General features: G+C 40.2%; 1 protein-coding gene across 1 annotated transcript in view; it reads left to right on the forward strand.

Moving 5' to 3' along the window:
• Positions 1 to 17921, forward strand: part of LIFR (LIF receptor subunit alpha) — a 70278-nt gene that overhangs the window by 19015 nt on the left and 33342 nt on the right. Inside the window, exons 2-6 of the mRNA XM_072958760.1 lie at positions 2734 to 2894; positions 4656 to 4770; positions 7343 to 7467; positions 13045 to 13208; positions 15737 to 15911. Coding sequence (XP_072814861.1) covers positions 2753 to 2894; positions 4656 to 4770; positions 7343 to 7467; positions 13045 to 13208; positions 15737 to 15911 — 721 coding nt within the window. The 5' untranslated portion in view covers positions 2734 to 2752. The remainder of the gene's footprint in view (positions 1 to 2733; positions 2895 to 4655; positions 4771 to 7342; positions 7468 to 13044; positions 13209 to 15736; positions 15912 to 17921) is intronic.

A 17921-nucleotide genomic window follows, 5' to 3' on the forward strand; every position in this document is an offset into this window, starting at 1 on the left:
ACTGCAAGGCTCTGTTCATGTATTATTCTGGCCTTAAATAAGTCCATTTGAAAGTTTTCTTGGTAGAGAAGCCAGGTCTATTACAAGCATAATATTATATGGTCTAAATGGCTTGCTCAAAATTTCGTACGTAAATGTTATAACAAGAAAGTCCTCTTTATCACCCTGCCTATTTTCAGCTAAGCTGGCAGTGGTGACAGTGCTGTTGATTCTTCTGTTCCCGGGTACCTCCACCCTGACCCTGCAGACCTTCCCGGTGGTGTCCCTGATTGGTGGCTGTTAATGGCACTGCTGACCTCGTGCCAGTGAGCTGCCGACTGCTGGCTTGTGCCTGCCAACAGGAATGGAATATTACAGTGTAACCTGGGGATGGCTCTCCTGTGGACCCTGAGAAGGGCTTGCCTCCGCCCTGCCATGGTTGAGGCTGAAGCCCGGGGGAATTAAGTGATTTGCGCTCAGTCATGCTGCTAATTAGTAATGGAGCCAGGATGAGAGTCTTAAGTCCACAGAACCCAGTGCAGAGCTCGTCCTTGGCTGCCTCCATCCCCCACCTGCCACTTGGTGGGACACACCCCTCTTTTCTAGAAGAACTGTACACTTGGAGTGAGGGACTGTCTCATTTCAAAATAATGTTTAGCCAGTCAGTGAATATGGTTTGTGATGCTTTAGTCATGGGTTGGTCAAGTTTGGTCTCCTTTATTCAGTTATTCCTGTACATGCCATGTAATTCTGTAACTTTAGCGATTAGGCATTCCATGAATACATTTTCATTTTAATAGGTAAGCTTGGCGACACTGTGTTTGACCAGGAAGTTATTCATCCACAAAATACTTGACCACTTTTGAAATGTGTACTTGTGCCTCGTGTATGTTTTGGTTAGAATTATTTACACCATTTGGGATTCATTTCCTGAGTTTTTGAAAGTACTGAACAGTAGCCAAGTAGCCATCCTTGCCACTTGCTGTCGCAGAAGAGTGTTTCTTGAGTTCTCTTATTAGCCTCCAGTTATTTAGATGTTGGATCACCTTTCCTCTGTCAAGTCCCTGTTTCTCATATCTCTTCTCACATTTTACGTTTTTGTCTTTTGGTTATCCTGAAAGATGGCTCAATGTTTTGTCTGTCATCCAAAATCTTTTAATATCCACCAATGTATTTATCATGCAAGAGCTATTTTTATTTCTGGTTATTCATTTTTTATTGCATCCCCTTGTTTTTATGGCTGTGCCATGTCTGCTTGGAGAATACTGTTTAGAGGTGGTTTTCTGTTTGTTTGTTTGTTTATTTGTTTGATTTTCCTCTTTCTCACATTATTCCTATTTCCTCTGGGATTAATTTTTCTTTCCTTTTGGCGACCTTGTTTATCCTGAATTTATCTTTAACGATTTAGGCTTTGCTTGCATGTTTTATGATCCTTTGTTGTCCATTCCAATATACGAATGAGGCACTATTAAGTCTGACAAGGAGTTTTCAGTACCTTTGGAGGCCTTGTTGGCTGGCAGACTTCTCCACGTAGCAGCTAGAGAAATCCTTCCAAAGTGCAGATTGGATCATGGATCTCCCCTGATTAAAATGCTCCAGTGGCTTCTTGTCTCCACCCCATTAAACTCTGTATCCTTTTGATGGCCATAAGGCCCTCTGTGCCCTGACCAGCCCACTGCCTCTCAGCCTCTCTTCCTGACCTTTGAACCTGGGAGGCCCATCCTTACCTTCAGGTCTGCGTGCCTGTTCTTGCTGCTCTCTCCCGCGGTACTGTCGCGGCAGTCTTCTCATCAGTCAGATCCCAGCTCGAATAACAGACCTTCACTCGCACACTCTCACACATGTACTGACTCTGGTTTTTAAAGTGTGTGCCAGGATCTTAAATTTATTACTTGTTTATGTATGTTTCTCTCCAAACTAGAACCTAAGCACCTGGAGGGCAGGGACTTTGTCTAGTTTAGTTTTGCACCTCTGGTGCCTGGAGGAGGGCCTGGCACTTGGTCGGCTGTCTCTCAGCATTTGCTGACGGGAATCTTACGGAGTTCTTGGGCTGAACACCACATCCCTCCATTGCTTCCCCTCCCTACTGCCCACCAGAGCCAGTCCCTGCTCGTCTGTATGCTTTCTGTTTTCCATAGCAATGTGTTGAAATCTCTAGTCTCTCAGTGATCCCTTCCCACTGTAGTTGGTGCAGTGTTTATTACGCTTTAGACATTTGTGTGTCATTGTCAATACTTTTGTCACGTCTGCAGTCCCCCATATGTTATTAATTACCCTGAATTTTTTCTTTAACCTTTTAAAATTTAAGTGAAGTAGAAACTTTATATCACAGTGTACATGAAAAAGAAAACCAACATTTCTTGTCATAAATAAAGAACTATAAAAGTTAATATGTACCAATTAAAATTAAAAACTTCATTTCATGTATCACTTAAAATTGTCAGAACCTTGGTTTTATGCACTGCTTTTCTATACTCTAGCAGTACTGGAGTGTTGATAAGTATGTACTCAGTTATAATCTTGAACCTGAAGCCCATCATTTGAAAACTGACCCTCTGATAGCGCCCAGAGCAACAACTGTGTTTGACTGTCACGTCTCCTAAAGCCAGAGCAGCTGAGTCTAGTGTCTACATGGTTTTAATGTGCAGTGTGTTTCGGTATTTGTCAGTATCCATTTTCAGTGTTGATATGCACTGGGTAAGGTATGTCTGTGGACCAGTTTGAGCACCATTTGAAATTCTTCTCCTCATCCAGGACTGACTACATTGCACGGATGATGGACATTTTTTTATGTTTGAAACAACCATCCCGGATGGTGGACAGTAAAAGAATGAGGATGACTTCAAATTTCCAGTGGATCTTGTTAACATTTCTTCTTCTATATTTAATGAATCAAGTAAGCAGCCAGAAAAAAAGTAAGTGCATCAGAGTCAGAGAAAATGAACCTGTTGCAATGTCATTACTGTTTTGATTAAGAAGCAATCTTTTGTTTTTATCGAACCCTTCAGGTTATTTGTGGTTAAAGTCCATTTCTTTGTCATTTTTAAAATGTACTTCTGGTTTCTTTTTAAAAGCTCTGTAAAGATAGATCTAAATGTTCTTTCCCCATTAAAAGATTAAGGTATAACTTACATACAATAAAATTCACCCTTTTGAGGTAAAGATCTGTGAGTTTTGACAAATGGACACAGTCATGTAACCACCAGCACAATCAAGACACAGAATAGTTCCAATATGTCCATGTATAACTGGAAAATTTTGCTCTACACTGGAATTTGACACAACATTGTAAAATGATTATAAATCAATAAAAAATATTTAAAAAATCTCAAAAAAGACACAGAACAGTTCCATCATTCCAGAAGATTCCCTGTGCTCCTCTGTCATCAGCCCCTCCCACTACCACCTCCAGCCAACACTGATCTACTTTCTGTCTATAATTTTGCCTTTGAGAATGTCACATAAATGAAATCTAAATATCTTTTTAAGATAACATGTGATTTCTCTTCATTTTATTGAAATACATTAAGGATGTTTGTGTAGATGTTACCTAGCTTGCTGCCCCTGAGTTTAGTTTTTATATAATTTCCATAATTAAACAGGTCTTCTCTTTTCTCCCAGAATCACTATTAAATAACTTTACTGTGATTACTGATGATTTCGGTGTGTTCCTAATAATTTTGTTTTCTGTCTTATATAAGTAGCTTTATAATTTATTGCTGTAGTGAATATCATGCCAACCATATGTAAAAATTGAAGGAAAAATCCTTTTTTATAAACATGTATGTAGAGAATCTGAGCTACAATAGCCTTTTCACATTATAATTGCTTTTTTCCCCTCCCTCCCTCCTTCCGTCCTTCCTTTTTTCCTTTTGTCATCCCTCCCTCCCTCTCATGCTCTCTTTTCTTTCTCTCCGTTGTCCTTTAAGAATGACGTTTTTTCACTGTATAGTGCTTATGTGTTCCATGATCTAATACTATTTTATAGATGTGAGAAAGAGCTGTTAGGATTGTAACCTTCTGAATTATTCATTACTCTCCTATTGTTTAGGCCTACACGCAATATATATATTTTTCAGATACTTGTGTGAGTTTATTACTGTTTATGTGATATATTGAGAATCTAAGGATTCTCTAAGAATCTAAGGATTGGCTCTGGGATTTCTGTACAGGTGGCAGCCTGGTAACAAGCCATGAAGTTTGTGGCTGGGAGTGCCCAGAAGCTGTGTTTGTGGCTTGGGAGACGCAGAGACACAAAGTTCCTAAGAATCTTAGAGTTCCGTTTTTTCTCCCCCCCGAAATGGGACCATTGGTGATTAAAGTTCTCCCAGGCCCCCTCCTGGTCCTTTCACTGACTCTGTACAGTCACTCCCTGTATTTATCCTAGTTGCCTGGAAGTGGAATTTTTGAGAAAGGCCTCCCCCCTTCGTGGTCTAGCGCTTGGCCCACTTTCATCGGTTTACTCATTAGCTTTTTTAAAACCAAAGCTACAAAAAGAAATATAAAACCAGCCACCTCCTGTGACTGCAGGTTCACCTCTGCGTAACGAACACAGGCCCTCAGAGACTTACGCTTAAGGCTGAGGACGGTTTGACTTGTTGACTTTTACAGTGCAGTTAAATTAATAAGTGTATTGTGTGTGTGTGTGTTTGTGTGTTCTGTTTCTCCTTCTCTAGGGACTCCTCATGATTTGAAGTGTGTTACTAACAATTTACAAGTGTGGGACTGTTCTTGGAGAGCCCCCTCTGGAGCAGGCCGTGGTGCTGCTTATGAAGTTTGCATTGAAAACGGGTAATGGAAAAACTCTGATTAATTCATAGTTAGAACCTGAAGTTCTTTGTCCTTTGATTTTAGGATATAAAGATTTTATTCTGGAAATTTTTAAAAGAAATTTTAAATCTTAGTTCTCTAATTTCCTAAAAATCTGAATCTTACATCAACCAGGATGGAAACAAACCCTTCTCCTGCCCACAACTTTGATTCTCTTACTCTGTGAATATTGAGTATGGAGCACGTGGGCTGTGGATTCTGATCCTCTGAGGGGAGTATTACTGGTCTGTCCTGAGCCAGTGTCTGTCTACATCAGTAAAGTTTAAGTTTTGACTCTGCCTAACAGAAAATGTCAGTAATAGTGGCTTAACAGACAGACATACACTGTCACATTAAAGGTCCGGAGTAGGCAGTTCAAGGCAGACGTGGCTGCACATGGCAGTGAAAGACCCAGGTTCCTCTTTATTGTGCTGCTCGGCTGTCCTCACTGTGTGATCTCATGGTTCCAGATGGTGCTTCAGGAGCTGCTATAATGTCTGCATTCCAGAAAGCAGGAAGGAAAAGAAGGGTGATCTTCTTTAAGAAGACTTCCAGGAAGTCGCTTGCAACACCTCTTTTTATACATCTCACTGGCAGAACTTAGTCAGATGGCTAAACCTGTTTGCCTAAGAGGCTGGGCGATGGGTTCTCATAGCTGATGGCAGTGTGTCTGGGTAAACCTTGGGCTAGTGTTCCCAAGGAGTGGGACATGGACATTAGGAGACACTTGGTAGGTCCTGTCACACCACCTTACTGTCTCAGGTCATCTTGGAGGCAGCTACAAGTGTCACAGCCTGGCGTGGAAGCCTTTGGGCTGTCTGCAAGCCAGAACATTCTTCTTGTTTCTCCCTAATCCCAGCAGGGCTCTGAGCTTTTAACAACACCAGAGAAGTTCCAGCACAGCAGCTCCGAGTCCCAGTTTGCTGATGAGTGGTTCCTAAAGTAAACTGGCATAAATGTTGATTTAAATACACTCAGATTTTTTCCCAGTCAGTGTACTTCTGTTGAGCATTACGCTAAGTGTTGTGGTAATTTATCAGCCAGGATGAGCTTGGTTTTGTTGCAGAAACAGCCTTCAAATCTTCCTTATTTTCTGCAGTGAACATAAAGGATTACCTTCTGCTTGTGTTCCGTGTCTGTCTTGAGATCAGCTGGCATCTCTGCCCCTGGCCTCTCCCTCAGGGACCCAGGCCGGAGGCCCTCATCTTCCAGTGCACCAGGACAGGGGCCAGAGGGGAGCACAGCCTGCCTGCCAGGCTTTTAGAGCTTCCTTCCTGACATGATAGATGTGACTGTCACTTAGTTTCTCTACACATAATGTCACGTGGCTGTGCGTGGCTTCTTCCAGTGCACCAGGACAGGGGGCAGAGGGGAGCACAGCCTGCCTGCCAGGCTTTTAGAGCTTCCTTCCTGACATGATAGATGTGACTGTCACTTAGTTTCTCTACACATAATGTCACGTGGCTGTGCGTGGCTTCGGAGGAGCAGAGAAGTGCGATCCTCCTGTGAATCCAGAAGGGGAGGACCTGCAGAATCTGGTAAACAGCCACACAGAGAGGACGTCATCCCAGCTCCAGGACGTCGCAGAGCCTAGTGATACTGTAGGAGTTGTCTGTGATGGTCTAAGGGAGTGTTGATTGAGGAGTGTGGGGACTGGAGGGGCTGTCAGAGCTGTGTTTGTGGAAAAGGAACACCCAGTTTTCTCAGCAGAAAAAGAACAGAAAACCATTCCAGCCTGAAAGAGTACTGGGACAATGGCACAGATGTATGAAAGAGCGTGATTTAGAGAATTCAGGTGGTTTTGTGTTGCTGGCAGGTAAAGAAGCCTCACAGGTGAGGTTGAAAGGAAGCAAGCTGACCCTTCCAGGTCCTCAGTCCTGAGTGAGCACCGTGGAGAGGCCTGTGCAGGACTGGGGCATGGCAGGTGGGAAGCTAGAAATGCACCTGAACAACAGGAAAGCACACATAAACGTGCCCTGTAAAGATGCCAAGGGCCATGGCACCACAGAGGAAAGAATCACTTTTGTCTGAGAGGCAGTAGGTGGGAACTAGAAGCGTTTTGAAAGCAGAGCTGTTGAGAGTGTTTTGTACGAGTGAACCGTGAACCAGGACAAAGGAGCAGCCAAGCTGAGGGCATGTCTGGGGACAATGAGTGGCCGGGTTCCTTTCTACCGTCAAACTCTGTGAGCACCGTCTCAGGGTGAGAGACCTTGTGATGGTCTGGTCCAGAAGTGCAGGGTATGTAAGGTGAGACGCGAGGCTGCAGAGGAAAGGTTGGGTGGGAGTTTGAACACGGGCTGAAATCCTGTTTCTTGAGAGAACCATCTCTGCTTACTCACTTGACGTCCTGGTACAGTCCGGTTATTTTTCCTACCACCACGTTGATGGACTTAACTGCCAGCCTCTCTTTTTTTCAGTCTTAAAATGCAGTGTAACCTGTTATGTTTCTGTATACAAAAGAGCTTATTTTCCAGTGTATTTTGTGTTAATCAAGTTTTTATGAAATTGCACTCAATTTTATCTGCTAATTAAAATTTGATTTCTTATATTGCAGGTTGCATTCTTGTTATCGATTGGAGAAAAATACTAAAATCCCAGCTCTTTCACCTGGTGATCATGAAGTAACAATAAATTTTGGAAGTTCGATAAGTAAATTCACACTAAATGAAAAAGATGTTTGTAAGTATTTGAAAAAAAAATTGATCTGAAAATAACTCAGAACGGTGCCTTTGTTAGTACTGTGGTGCTTTATAATTGACAGAAATGCACCATCCTTTTTCCATCTGCTCTTACACCAATGGCTCTCATTTACCCAGCGACCATGCTTCAGACAGTGGAGTGTAGCCAGGATCAAGATGGAAGCAGGCTCTTTCTCTGGTCAATCAAGTCGATGTCACAGAGGTGACGGTCCTTCCCACAGTCGGATACTTTCTTCCTACCCTTCTACTTTGTTGATTCCTGCACGCCTTCCAGAATTCCTCAGGCGTCCCTAAGAAATAGTCTTTGACCATCTCGCCCCATTCTTTTCTTAACATTGCTGTAGGCTGTGTATTTCTTTTTTGTGGCATTTCTTACAATTGCATAAATAATTTATTATGTAATTAAGTGCTTCCTGTATGTTTCCCCCACAAGCAAATGGGTTCCCTGAGGGCAGAGACGTTGTCTTCTCCACCTAGTGTCTAGCCCAGTGCCTTACATGTTGACCGATTGCCTAGGACATATGCTACAGGCTGGGTGGAGGCACAAAATAAACCCAGGCTGACGGAGATGGAAATTTTGCTGCACAGAGGGACCTTAAAAACCTCAGTGGTTTTGACTCTCTTAATGGTGGAATAAGCAGGTTGGTTGCCTTCTGACAACTATCATGAGATGGCTTCATAATGATATTACAGTGAGTCTTACAAGGATGACTGACTTTGACGCAAAGGAAAGAAAATATAAATAACTTTGTGATCTGTCCAGTTTTACAGACAGAGTGCGTATTTGGAGTGGTGTGTGTCTAAGATAGCACAGATTTTGAAAAGATAATAACAAAGCATGCTGTCCAGGAACTTAGAACCTGTCTCATTTTCTGGCTGAGGTATTGTCTGAGGAAAGTGCTACTTAGGGCTGTTTTCAGGCTAGAGAGAGAAGAGCCATGTTTGTTATTTTCTTCCTGTTCCTTCCATGTGAGATTGTTTTGTGCAGATCAGCCATGATCCCAGTACTCATGGAGAAATTCTGTCAATACTTACATGTATGTTCTGTGTCTGTACATATAAATAGTAAAGTTCACATTACTTTATAATAGACTTCACAGAAGATGTAAATTTTCAAGTTGTTATGTAAATAAATCTGTATGATTTTTACAGACTGCATGGTGTTCCATCGAATGGAGGTACCATGATTAAGTCATTGATTATTAATAATGAGGTTTTAATTTCTAGTGTTTCAATATTATAACCAATCCTTAATGAACATCATTTGCATGTATGTGTTTCTGAATTTGTGATGACTTCCTTAGGCTAAATTTCTAGAATTGGTGATGCTGCATGCAGGACATCCCCTTTTTATGACTCTTGATATTTTCATTGTGAATTGTTATCCAAAAATTCTGAATTTCTCTGCATTCCCACAAACATCGTGTTAGAGTGTGCATGCCTGTCCACATCCTTGCCAGGACTGGGTTTGTTCATCTCTCTTAATTTTGCCATTTCAATCTGATGGCCTCCAAATTATGGCACTATTGTTTTTATTTTTTTGTGATTACTTTTTAAAAACTTACCAGTCATTTTCGTTCTTTTCTGAACTGTTTGTATCCTTTGTAGATTTTCTCTTGTGTTGAAATTTATCTTTTTCCTCATCAGTTTGTAAGAGATCGCTGTATATAGTACGGCTATTCATTCTGTCATATTTGCTACAAATATTTTGCCAAGTTAAAAATTTTAGCTTTGTGCTGTTTTTCACACCTCAGGTTTTTATTTTTATATAATGGAAACTTTTGCTATTTTTCTTTATGAGTTTTTGGTTTTATTATCATGCTTGATTTAAATCTTTCATCCATCTGGAATTACTTTATATTAAGGTATGAAGAATCTAACTTAGTTTTATTCCAGATTTTTACAGAATTCCCCAGGACTCATGTCAGAGAGCCAGTTTGTGTTGTCTGCTTTTTCAGTAGAGATTGAGAAGTTTCTGTCTGGGAAGCTACTTGGAATAACAGTTTTAGAATTAGAAAGGCAAATCCAGACAGACTCTAGGTGACTTACTTAATTAATAGATCATTGTTTTTGCATATCATACAAGTTGTTGACAGCATTTTTGATAATAATGGGCCTGATTGTGATTAGAATATTAGATTAACAGTATCTCAATGCTAAGTTATTTCTGCTGCTTCTCTGATAAGATAATACTGATAAGAAAATTGAAAAGCATTGTGAACTGTAATTGAGATTCACAAGGTTGACTTCAGCAAAATGAGAAATCCAGAGATTTGTCTTAATAAAAATGACCATTATTGTTGTTATCTATCATTACTATAATTATTATCATTGTTTGTCCTTAATTATAAAAACAATAAAGCTTATCTACCCACAGAGAAAAAAAAAGAAAATTGAAAAGCAAATTAGATGAATAGAAGAGGGGGAGGTGGATGCATCGGAAAGCCTTTGAGCACCTACCATGTGCAAGAGAGGCTGTGAAATGATAGTGGAGCTGTGCATGAAAAGATTTGGGCTCTTTTGCAACTTTCTACTAAATGAAAGTGTGAGAAATTAAGTTTTCTCCAGATCTTAAGATGCTTTAAAAAGTATACGTATAAAGCAAACAAGATATTTAACACACGTCATTTAATAAGCTTCTAATTGACAAGGGCAAGCACAAAAATCAGTCTTTGTAAGATTTTTAATCTCTGAGTTTCTTAAAACAACCTAAAATTTTGGATTTGTCTGAGGCAGAATAAATAACTTGGATCCTATAAAAGAGCTGGGAAAGCACCTGTCTCCCGATGTAAGACGCAAAGGGCACGGAGGTTGTGGGTAAAGACGTAGCAGCTTTAAAAGATAAATAAGACTGATGAAATTTTTTTCTAGCTGAAAAGTTTCTAGAATGCAAGTTAACATTGTCCTCAAGCGTCTTTTAGCTGGAGAGAAATGCACATGACAGTGGGAGCTTAGGGGAACTTCCCAGGTATACGATGAAAAAGTGTACTATGAAGAAAGCGTGTTTGCGTTTCACCTTTTCATTTGTGATTGTGGTTGTTACTGACTTCAGCTTGAAATACTGGCTATGACTTGGGCTTTGAGGAGTAGCCCACTGCTATTTAGATAAAATGTAAATGGCTTGTCCTTTTCCGGGAGGGAAGCAGTTTAATAGGTGAGTGTTTCCTTAACAAAATATTCTCATGTTTCATAATTTTAAGTTACTACATTGTGACATCTTGAAACATTTGAAGGAACTGTGTTCTTGGCAGCCTCAGCTCTGTGTGGTTGCCCTACCACCTTGAACTTGCCCCTCCTGGCACTGAATCAGCTTGTTGCTCCTCGTTTGCTTCTCCTTTTTTGAAAGCAGCTTCCCACTTAAACTTCTCCCATAAAGCATCCTCCACTGTCCTTATTTAGCTGTGTATCTGTTGACCTTGCTGCTTAGTTTAGGCTTTAAATCCACATGTTCCATTTCCTGTGCAGCCCTGAATGTTTTATGTAAATCCAGTGTAGAGCACTGTGGTCAGCAAATTTTAGTGAAGTTTACTAAGTACTAATTTTTTAAGTTCCAAGATCGACTGACTGACTGACTGACTGGTTGGTTGATTGATATTTTTTCTTCTCTTTTTTTCCTTTTTCAGTTTTATTAGGTAGAATTATTACAGTTTGACTGCCCATATACATTCTGTTGCATGTAAATACATATACACAATATACTGCACATTTTTTTTCTTTTTTTAGTTTACATGTAAGTACTGATTGTTGTTTCTAAGAACAGATTAGAGCTTTAGGTTTTTAAACTTACATAGCTGAAAGTTCCAAGACTAGTTTATATTGGCCTGCTCCGCCACTTTTGTTACCTGGCACATTCGGCCCCTACCTCGGTCAGCTCGCACAGTTGTGCTGGCCGTGACTTTACCTAGAGGTCCTTGAGCTTCCCAGGGAAACACTGGGGTGGATGTGGGACCTGAGAGCCTGTGTCTCTGAATTTCTTTTCACTTACCTGCACTTTACTGTCATTTGAGGAGAGAACAGGCAAGAAAGAGCCCTTCACACTAGAAAGCCTGAGTTTCACAGAACAGAACAGACTCATGCCTTGTTTGTTTTCCACTGAACCCCACATTTTGCAATAATTTACCCATCCTTTATAGGTAGGGAGACTTAAAGATTTTGGAGACTCCCTTGCTCTTTATGCTACTTTTGTTCGTTTGTTTGTTGACCAGTTTATCCCTGTGAGAGGCCGTGTCCCTGAGCAGGGTTTCCCACTTTTCCTTTTGTCACACAGCTTCTGAGCCGGCTGCCCGGATAGCCCTCTTTCTCAGGTGTTGATGGTACCCTCACCCCTGCCCGGGGTCCTCTTTCAGCCTTCCTCTCTGACTGCTGTTTTCTTTGGCCTGCACGACTCCCCGTTTCTTTTGATCCCAGGAATCCTGGGTTTTCTCTGGTTCCTAGGAGGTGTGACTGTGTCGGTAGCTCTCAAACAAGCTTCGTCTGTTCTGTCTGTGGCTTATGCTCATTTCTTGAGCTGTGCTCAGTGAGTTCCAATCTTGAGGTGGTGTCCAGGCTCTGACTGGTCCCTGTTCTCACTCACTGTCTGTGCCCCACCCCACCCCCGACCCCGCACTGGTCAGCTCTTCTTCCCCTGAAACATGGTCGTCCACGGCCAGTTTCCCATATCTTTTCACAATGGTCCCTGATTCCTTTTGCCTTTCTTCCTACTCTCTGGGCTAGAAACTTGAGGAAATCTTAGATGTTTTCATTTATTGTTGTACTCACCCATCATCTCTTTGATCCAGTCATTTCTTTGATTTTGTCCTTTTTTCTCCACATAGGACATCGTGATCCACATCCTCATTACTGTCACCCGGCTTTCTCCAGCTGTCTTCTGCTGGGTCACCGTTTGTCTTCCTCAATCCCCTGCAGGCCTGTTGCCCACCACTGCAGACTAGGCTCTCTGAAGGACTCCCTAGATCCTGCTAAGTACTACTTTTATCTACACAGTGCCCTTTTGGGTACCTCGGCTTCCTCGAGTCTGTGCTTTGGTCATTACCCCGTCTTGCTACTATTGGAGTTCTTGTACCAGTAATAGCTCATTGCATCCTCCAGTCGGTGACTTCCCCCAGCATGGGGAGCTCTAACACTTGGAGATGAGTGGAAAGAGTGCAGAGAACACAGATGGAAAGCTTTATCAAGGAATAGTTTCCATAGTTCATGCAAAGGAAACCCTTTCCCTTCTCTCCCACATTGTCTGCTTGGAGCTTTCAGACCCAGTGACACTCGAGCATTGTGGGAACCCAGTTGCTGTTTGTATCAGAAGACGTATTATGGATTTGAAACAGCTGGCTGATAAATAGTTTTCTCAGATGTGGCTGATGAATTACTGGGAGCTGCTTATACAAATAAATACATATTATTTATTCTCTTTTTTCAGTAATAAGTGTGAGGATTTCCTTTAATTCTTAATTTTTTTTGATCAAGAAGGAACAGACTTTAAAATTAGTTGATTAATGGAATTACAATATAAAGAACCATTCCTTACTTTACTGAGTTTTGTCTTCTGTTTCCTTTTTTTAAGCCTTCATTCCAGACACTCCAGAGATCTTGAATTTGTCTGCTGATTTCTCAACGTCTACATTACACCTCAAGTGGAATGACAAGGGTTCTGTTTTTCCACGTCACTCAAATGTCATCTGGGAAATTAAAATTCTACGTAAAAAAAATATGGAAATTGTAAAAATAGTAAGTTTGAATAACAATCGATTTTTTTTTCCTGTGACATTAAAGATACAATAATTTTTAAAGATTTTAAGGTGGCATGAGTGAACCTTTAGGTTATTAAGGAAGTAGATCACATTCCTTACAAGATTCATTAGAAACTATATGCTCTGACTAAAACCATCACTTAGTCATTAAAATAACATGAAACTATTATGAGAAGTTTAGGAAATTAAGGGAGAAATAATCCATGATAGGAATAATCCGTAATAATCCATGATTCTACCACCTGGACATAGTAAACATTATCTTTGTGTGTTCCTGTCTAGCCTTTTTATACACATGTTTTTACATAAGTGAAATAAAATCTAATTGAGTCTGTTATTGCTATCTTTTTCTTTCATGATAAACATAAAAATGAAAGTTTTAACATATTTAGCCATAGTGATCGTTGAGAAATTTTGTGTAACTCTGTAAGTTTGAATTTATCTGAATCTGAAATAATGTTCTTGTATTTAGTAGTACCTGCCTTTTCCCCTCTGCTTTTTAAAATCATGTTTATGAGTGCTTTGCTCATGATCTGTCTTTATTTTGTTCTTAATGTAAGGAATAGTGAGAGATTGTGGTGAGAGGTGTTGACAGCTAGTACTGGGAGTCCTCCTGTCTGTCCTTTTACTCTTTTCTTCCTTAGTGAACTTGACATATGCCTAGTGAGAGCCTTAAGAATTAGACAACCAGCTCATGATTTTACAGTTTACTTGCCTAAGCACATAGGTAAGATATTAAAGATAATAAATAGGATTATTCTGTATTTCATTGTTACTGCCTAATTTTTCCTTGTTGTCCTAAAATAACAATAGCCGTAAATCACGTGTCTGATGCTCCCGGCGTTCCTGGCACTGTTGTAAAAACTCTTTATGTGTTAATAGTGTGCATCTTCACAACTAGCCCACAAAGGAGGCACTATTAACATCATCCCCGTTTTACAGATGAAGATACAGAGTCATAGGAAGACAGTAAGTGGTGGAACCAGGACTCAAACCCAGGCAGTTGATTCCAGAGTCTGTGCTCTTTCTTAACCACTGTGATTTGTATTACATCATCAGTGCACTTATTTTCATCCAAGACGCCCTCCTGTTCCTTTTCACCTATCCAAACTGAATACACATCTCCAGCCCCAGGTGTAATCCTGCCCCTTATTTTAAAGCTCATTCCAGTTACCTCAGTCTAAAATGCTCTCCTTTTTCTAGAATTTTAATGGTAATTCTGTGTGTCAGTCTGATTCGCAGTTAGCTTTGCTACAGCTCTATCATTGTTGTCTTAAAAACTATTATTTATTTAAAATTTTATTGTGTAGCTTTTTATTATGTCCTGATATTTTATATTATGGATTACTGCTCACTGGCTTAGGATGACTTCCCTAAATTTTCTTTTACTTATTTGTAAAGTAGTGCTAGTATTTCTGTAATACACGATACGATACTTATAAAGCTACTAAACAGCTATTAGTTGTCATTACTTCCTTTGGGGGCTAGATGGGCTTTTTTTTAAAACTAACGTATGGATGCTAGAATAAGAGGGTTACTCCTTGAAGTATAAGTGAAATCAAATTATTCTAAGGTCATGTAAGTCATTGCCACAAGATGCATAAGAAGACAGCAATGGCAAAGTAGTAATTCCCTACTTTTGGGAACATGATCTTTGAAGAAAATTCTTTGTATAGGGAAAAATAATAAGGAGTAAGAAAAATAGAGATAGAACAATTTGATCTTAGAAAAGTTATTCCTGTCCATAGTAAAACGTGCCATTTTTATTATAGCTTTGTTATAGCTATAGTATTAGTTTTTTAAGGCAGAATTGCATATAATCATTTTATGACAGCTTATAATGCTATTATTTTGTAATAGTTTAAAGATTGTGAAACACTGTGGATGAATGTTTCATTTATAATTTGACAGTCTCTGCCTGCAGCCTCGCGTCCAGCTGTGGGAGCTGTGCACTGCACAGACCAGGATGTGAACGACCCCTGGGAGTTACGCAGCAACCTTTCTCTCCTCGCATTTTTCTCTCCTGTAAACAACAAATTTCAGTTATTTTAGCTAATTCTTTTGTTATTTGTCTCCATTTTTCCAGATAGCAATGTTTATGTTGCTCTTCCTTAATTTTCTCTTTTAGTTTTGATCAGTGTTTTGTTAACCTCCCACAACAGAAGATGAGGATTTAGTCCTGTCGAACCTCCCAGCCCAGGCACACCCACTCACATGCTTGTGCACTTGTGTGTGCCCTCCCTCTCTGTCTCAATCTCTCTCTCTCTCTCTCTTCACTTACAATTTTTTCCAGTATCATTCTGTTGCAATTTTTGGTAGACAAGTATTTGTTGTTTGTGTTACAGTTTTATAAATCCGTAATGGAGATAGTTTTGCAAAAGAACAAACCTTTACCTTCCTTAGGTGGTGATTGTACACAGTCTGTTGTATTTTTTAACCCTAAAAAAAAAAGCAGACCATATCACTACTTGGGAATAGAATTTTGTGTTTGTGTTCATTTTGTAGATGACCCACAACACAACTCTGAATGGCAAAGACACAGTTCATCACTGGAGCTGGACGTCGGACATGCCCTTGGAGTGTGCCACTCACTATGTGGGAATTAGGTGCTACATCGATGACCCTAAGTTCTCTGGTCACAAAGAGTGGAGTAACTGGAGCCTACTGAAGAACATTTCTTGTAAGCTCATATTTAAAGAGTTTTTGTTTCAGATGAATTAGATTAGTCTTGCTTAAGTGTAGGGTTAGTTGATGCTTTCAGTTCTCTGAGCCCCATTTGGCTGCATGAGGGTCACCTGGGGATCTTCCACGTCTCCATCCCAGAACAGTTTGATCAGAAACTCTGAGATAGGCTTCAGGAGTCCGTATGTTTAAAGAACTTCCTGAGTGATTGGATAAACACCAAGGTTTGAAAATCACTGTGGTAGTCATTGAAGAACATTAAAAAATTATATGGTAATGAGATCAAGTCCATATTAAAGAAAAAATGGCTCTCAGTTTCTTCACAGAGCAGATCCCTGCAAGCTGCAGAGCTATTGCAGAGAGCATGGGAATCTGCAAGTATACCAAAACATCTGTACGTTGAATAAAACTCACATGCAGGAAGAATGTCAGCAGAGTGAGAGAGGGCCTGGAAAATTGTTGACAGTAAAATGAAGTCCTTAAAAAGGCTGCTACTCATTGTAGGTTATTTACTCTAGTGACAGTACAGGGAAGTAGATCAGAGGGAGAAAGGAATGGAAAGAGGCAGATTAATAAGGAGAATCTTGTTGTAGTTCAGCGTGTAAACTAGACTAGGACACTTGGGTATAGAAATGAAAAGGGAGAAGAGATATGAAAACACTGAAGAGACAGAGTTAGAATTGGTGACAGTGCATTTAGTAGGGGAGAAATGGAGCCGAACATGGCTGTTAGTTTGGACAGCTGAGTAGCTGGTGATTGTTGTCCAATGAGATACCAACTATATGATCAAACTAGGTGGGACAGATAAATTTCATTTTTAATGTGTTGAGCTTGAGGTAGCTATGAAGTGTCTGGGGAGCAGTGTCTCTTTGTCAGTTGGGAATACAAGTCTGGCATCCAGGTAGTGAGCTGGAGCAGAAGATACACAGTTGACCCTTGAACAACCAGAGGTTAGGGGTGCAGATTCTCTGCATAGTGGAAAATCCACATATGATTTATAGTCAGCCCCCCGAACCCATGAATCCTCCATATCTGTGGTTCCGCATCCAGAGATTCAACCAACCACAGATCATGTAGTACTGTAGTATTTACTATTGAAAAAAAATCCACGTGTAAGTGAACCCATGCAGTTCAAACGTGTGTTGTCCAAGGGTCAACTATGTATTTGAGAATCGTTAAAATATGTGATGGGAAATTTTTTAAATCTTGGAGGTTAACATAACTCAGGAAAAGGGACATGGAGACCGAGGACACATCCATTAGAAATTTGTATGTCCGAGGGAAGGATGGGAGAAAAAGAAGCCAGCAAAGCAAGTAGCAGCCAGAGGATTAAGCAGAGTATAGTGGTCTGCAAGCCAAGAGAAAAGGGAATTTTGAGAAGGCAGACTTTAGGCAACATACCGGATGCTGGGGAAGTCGAAGGAAAGATTGCTGAGAAGTGGCTATTGGATTGAACAGTTATGCCAGTGAGCCATTTTAGTAGAACGGGTGTGGGTAGAAGCAGGTTAAAGAGTAAGTAGATAGAAAGGAGACAGGAGATAATTTTTTTAATTAGCTATTTAGGAAGATAAAAACAAAGATGTGGCTTTAACCTGCAGTGAGCTGGGATTAAAGAAAAAGTGCTTTTTAAGAATTGGAGTACTTAACTATATAGTTAGGCAGATGGGAAGAAGTCTGCTCTAAATACATAGAATAACTTCAAAGGAATGGAATTATTTAAGAGCGACTTTTTCTTGACATGGGTTTTTCACATGTGGACATAAACCCACTTAATTTGAAACTTTAGACTTCTTAGATATTAACTGGGACCCTGAACATTGATTTACAGCCCCCTCCACTCAACCCCCATCACCCCATCATAAGTAAATAAAACCACACACTTTTATTTCTCATACATGTCTTGCTCCTTTGAAACCTGAGGGACATAACCCACCAATGTTATAAAGTATGTAACAGTATGCTTTATGTGCACTGGGCTAATTTATGTCAAAGACTTCTAAAGTATTTA

The sequence above is a fragment of the Vicugna pacos genome, chromosome 3 (assembly GCF_048564905.1).
Source record: "Vicugna pacos chromosome 3, VicPac4, whole genome shotgun sequence".
NCBI lineage: Eukaryota > Metazoa > Chordata > Mammalia > Artiodactyla > Camelidae > Vicugna > Vicugna pacos.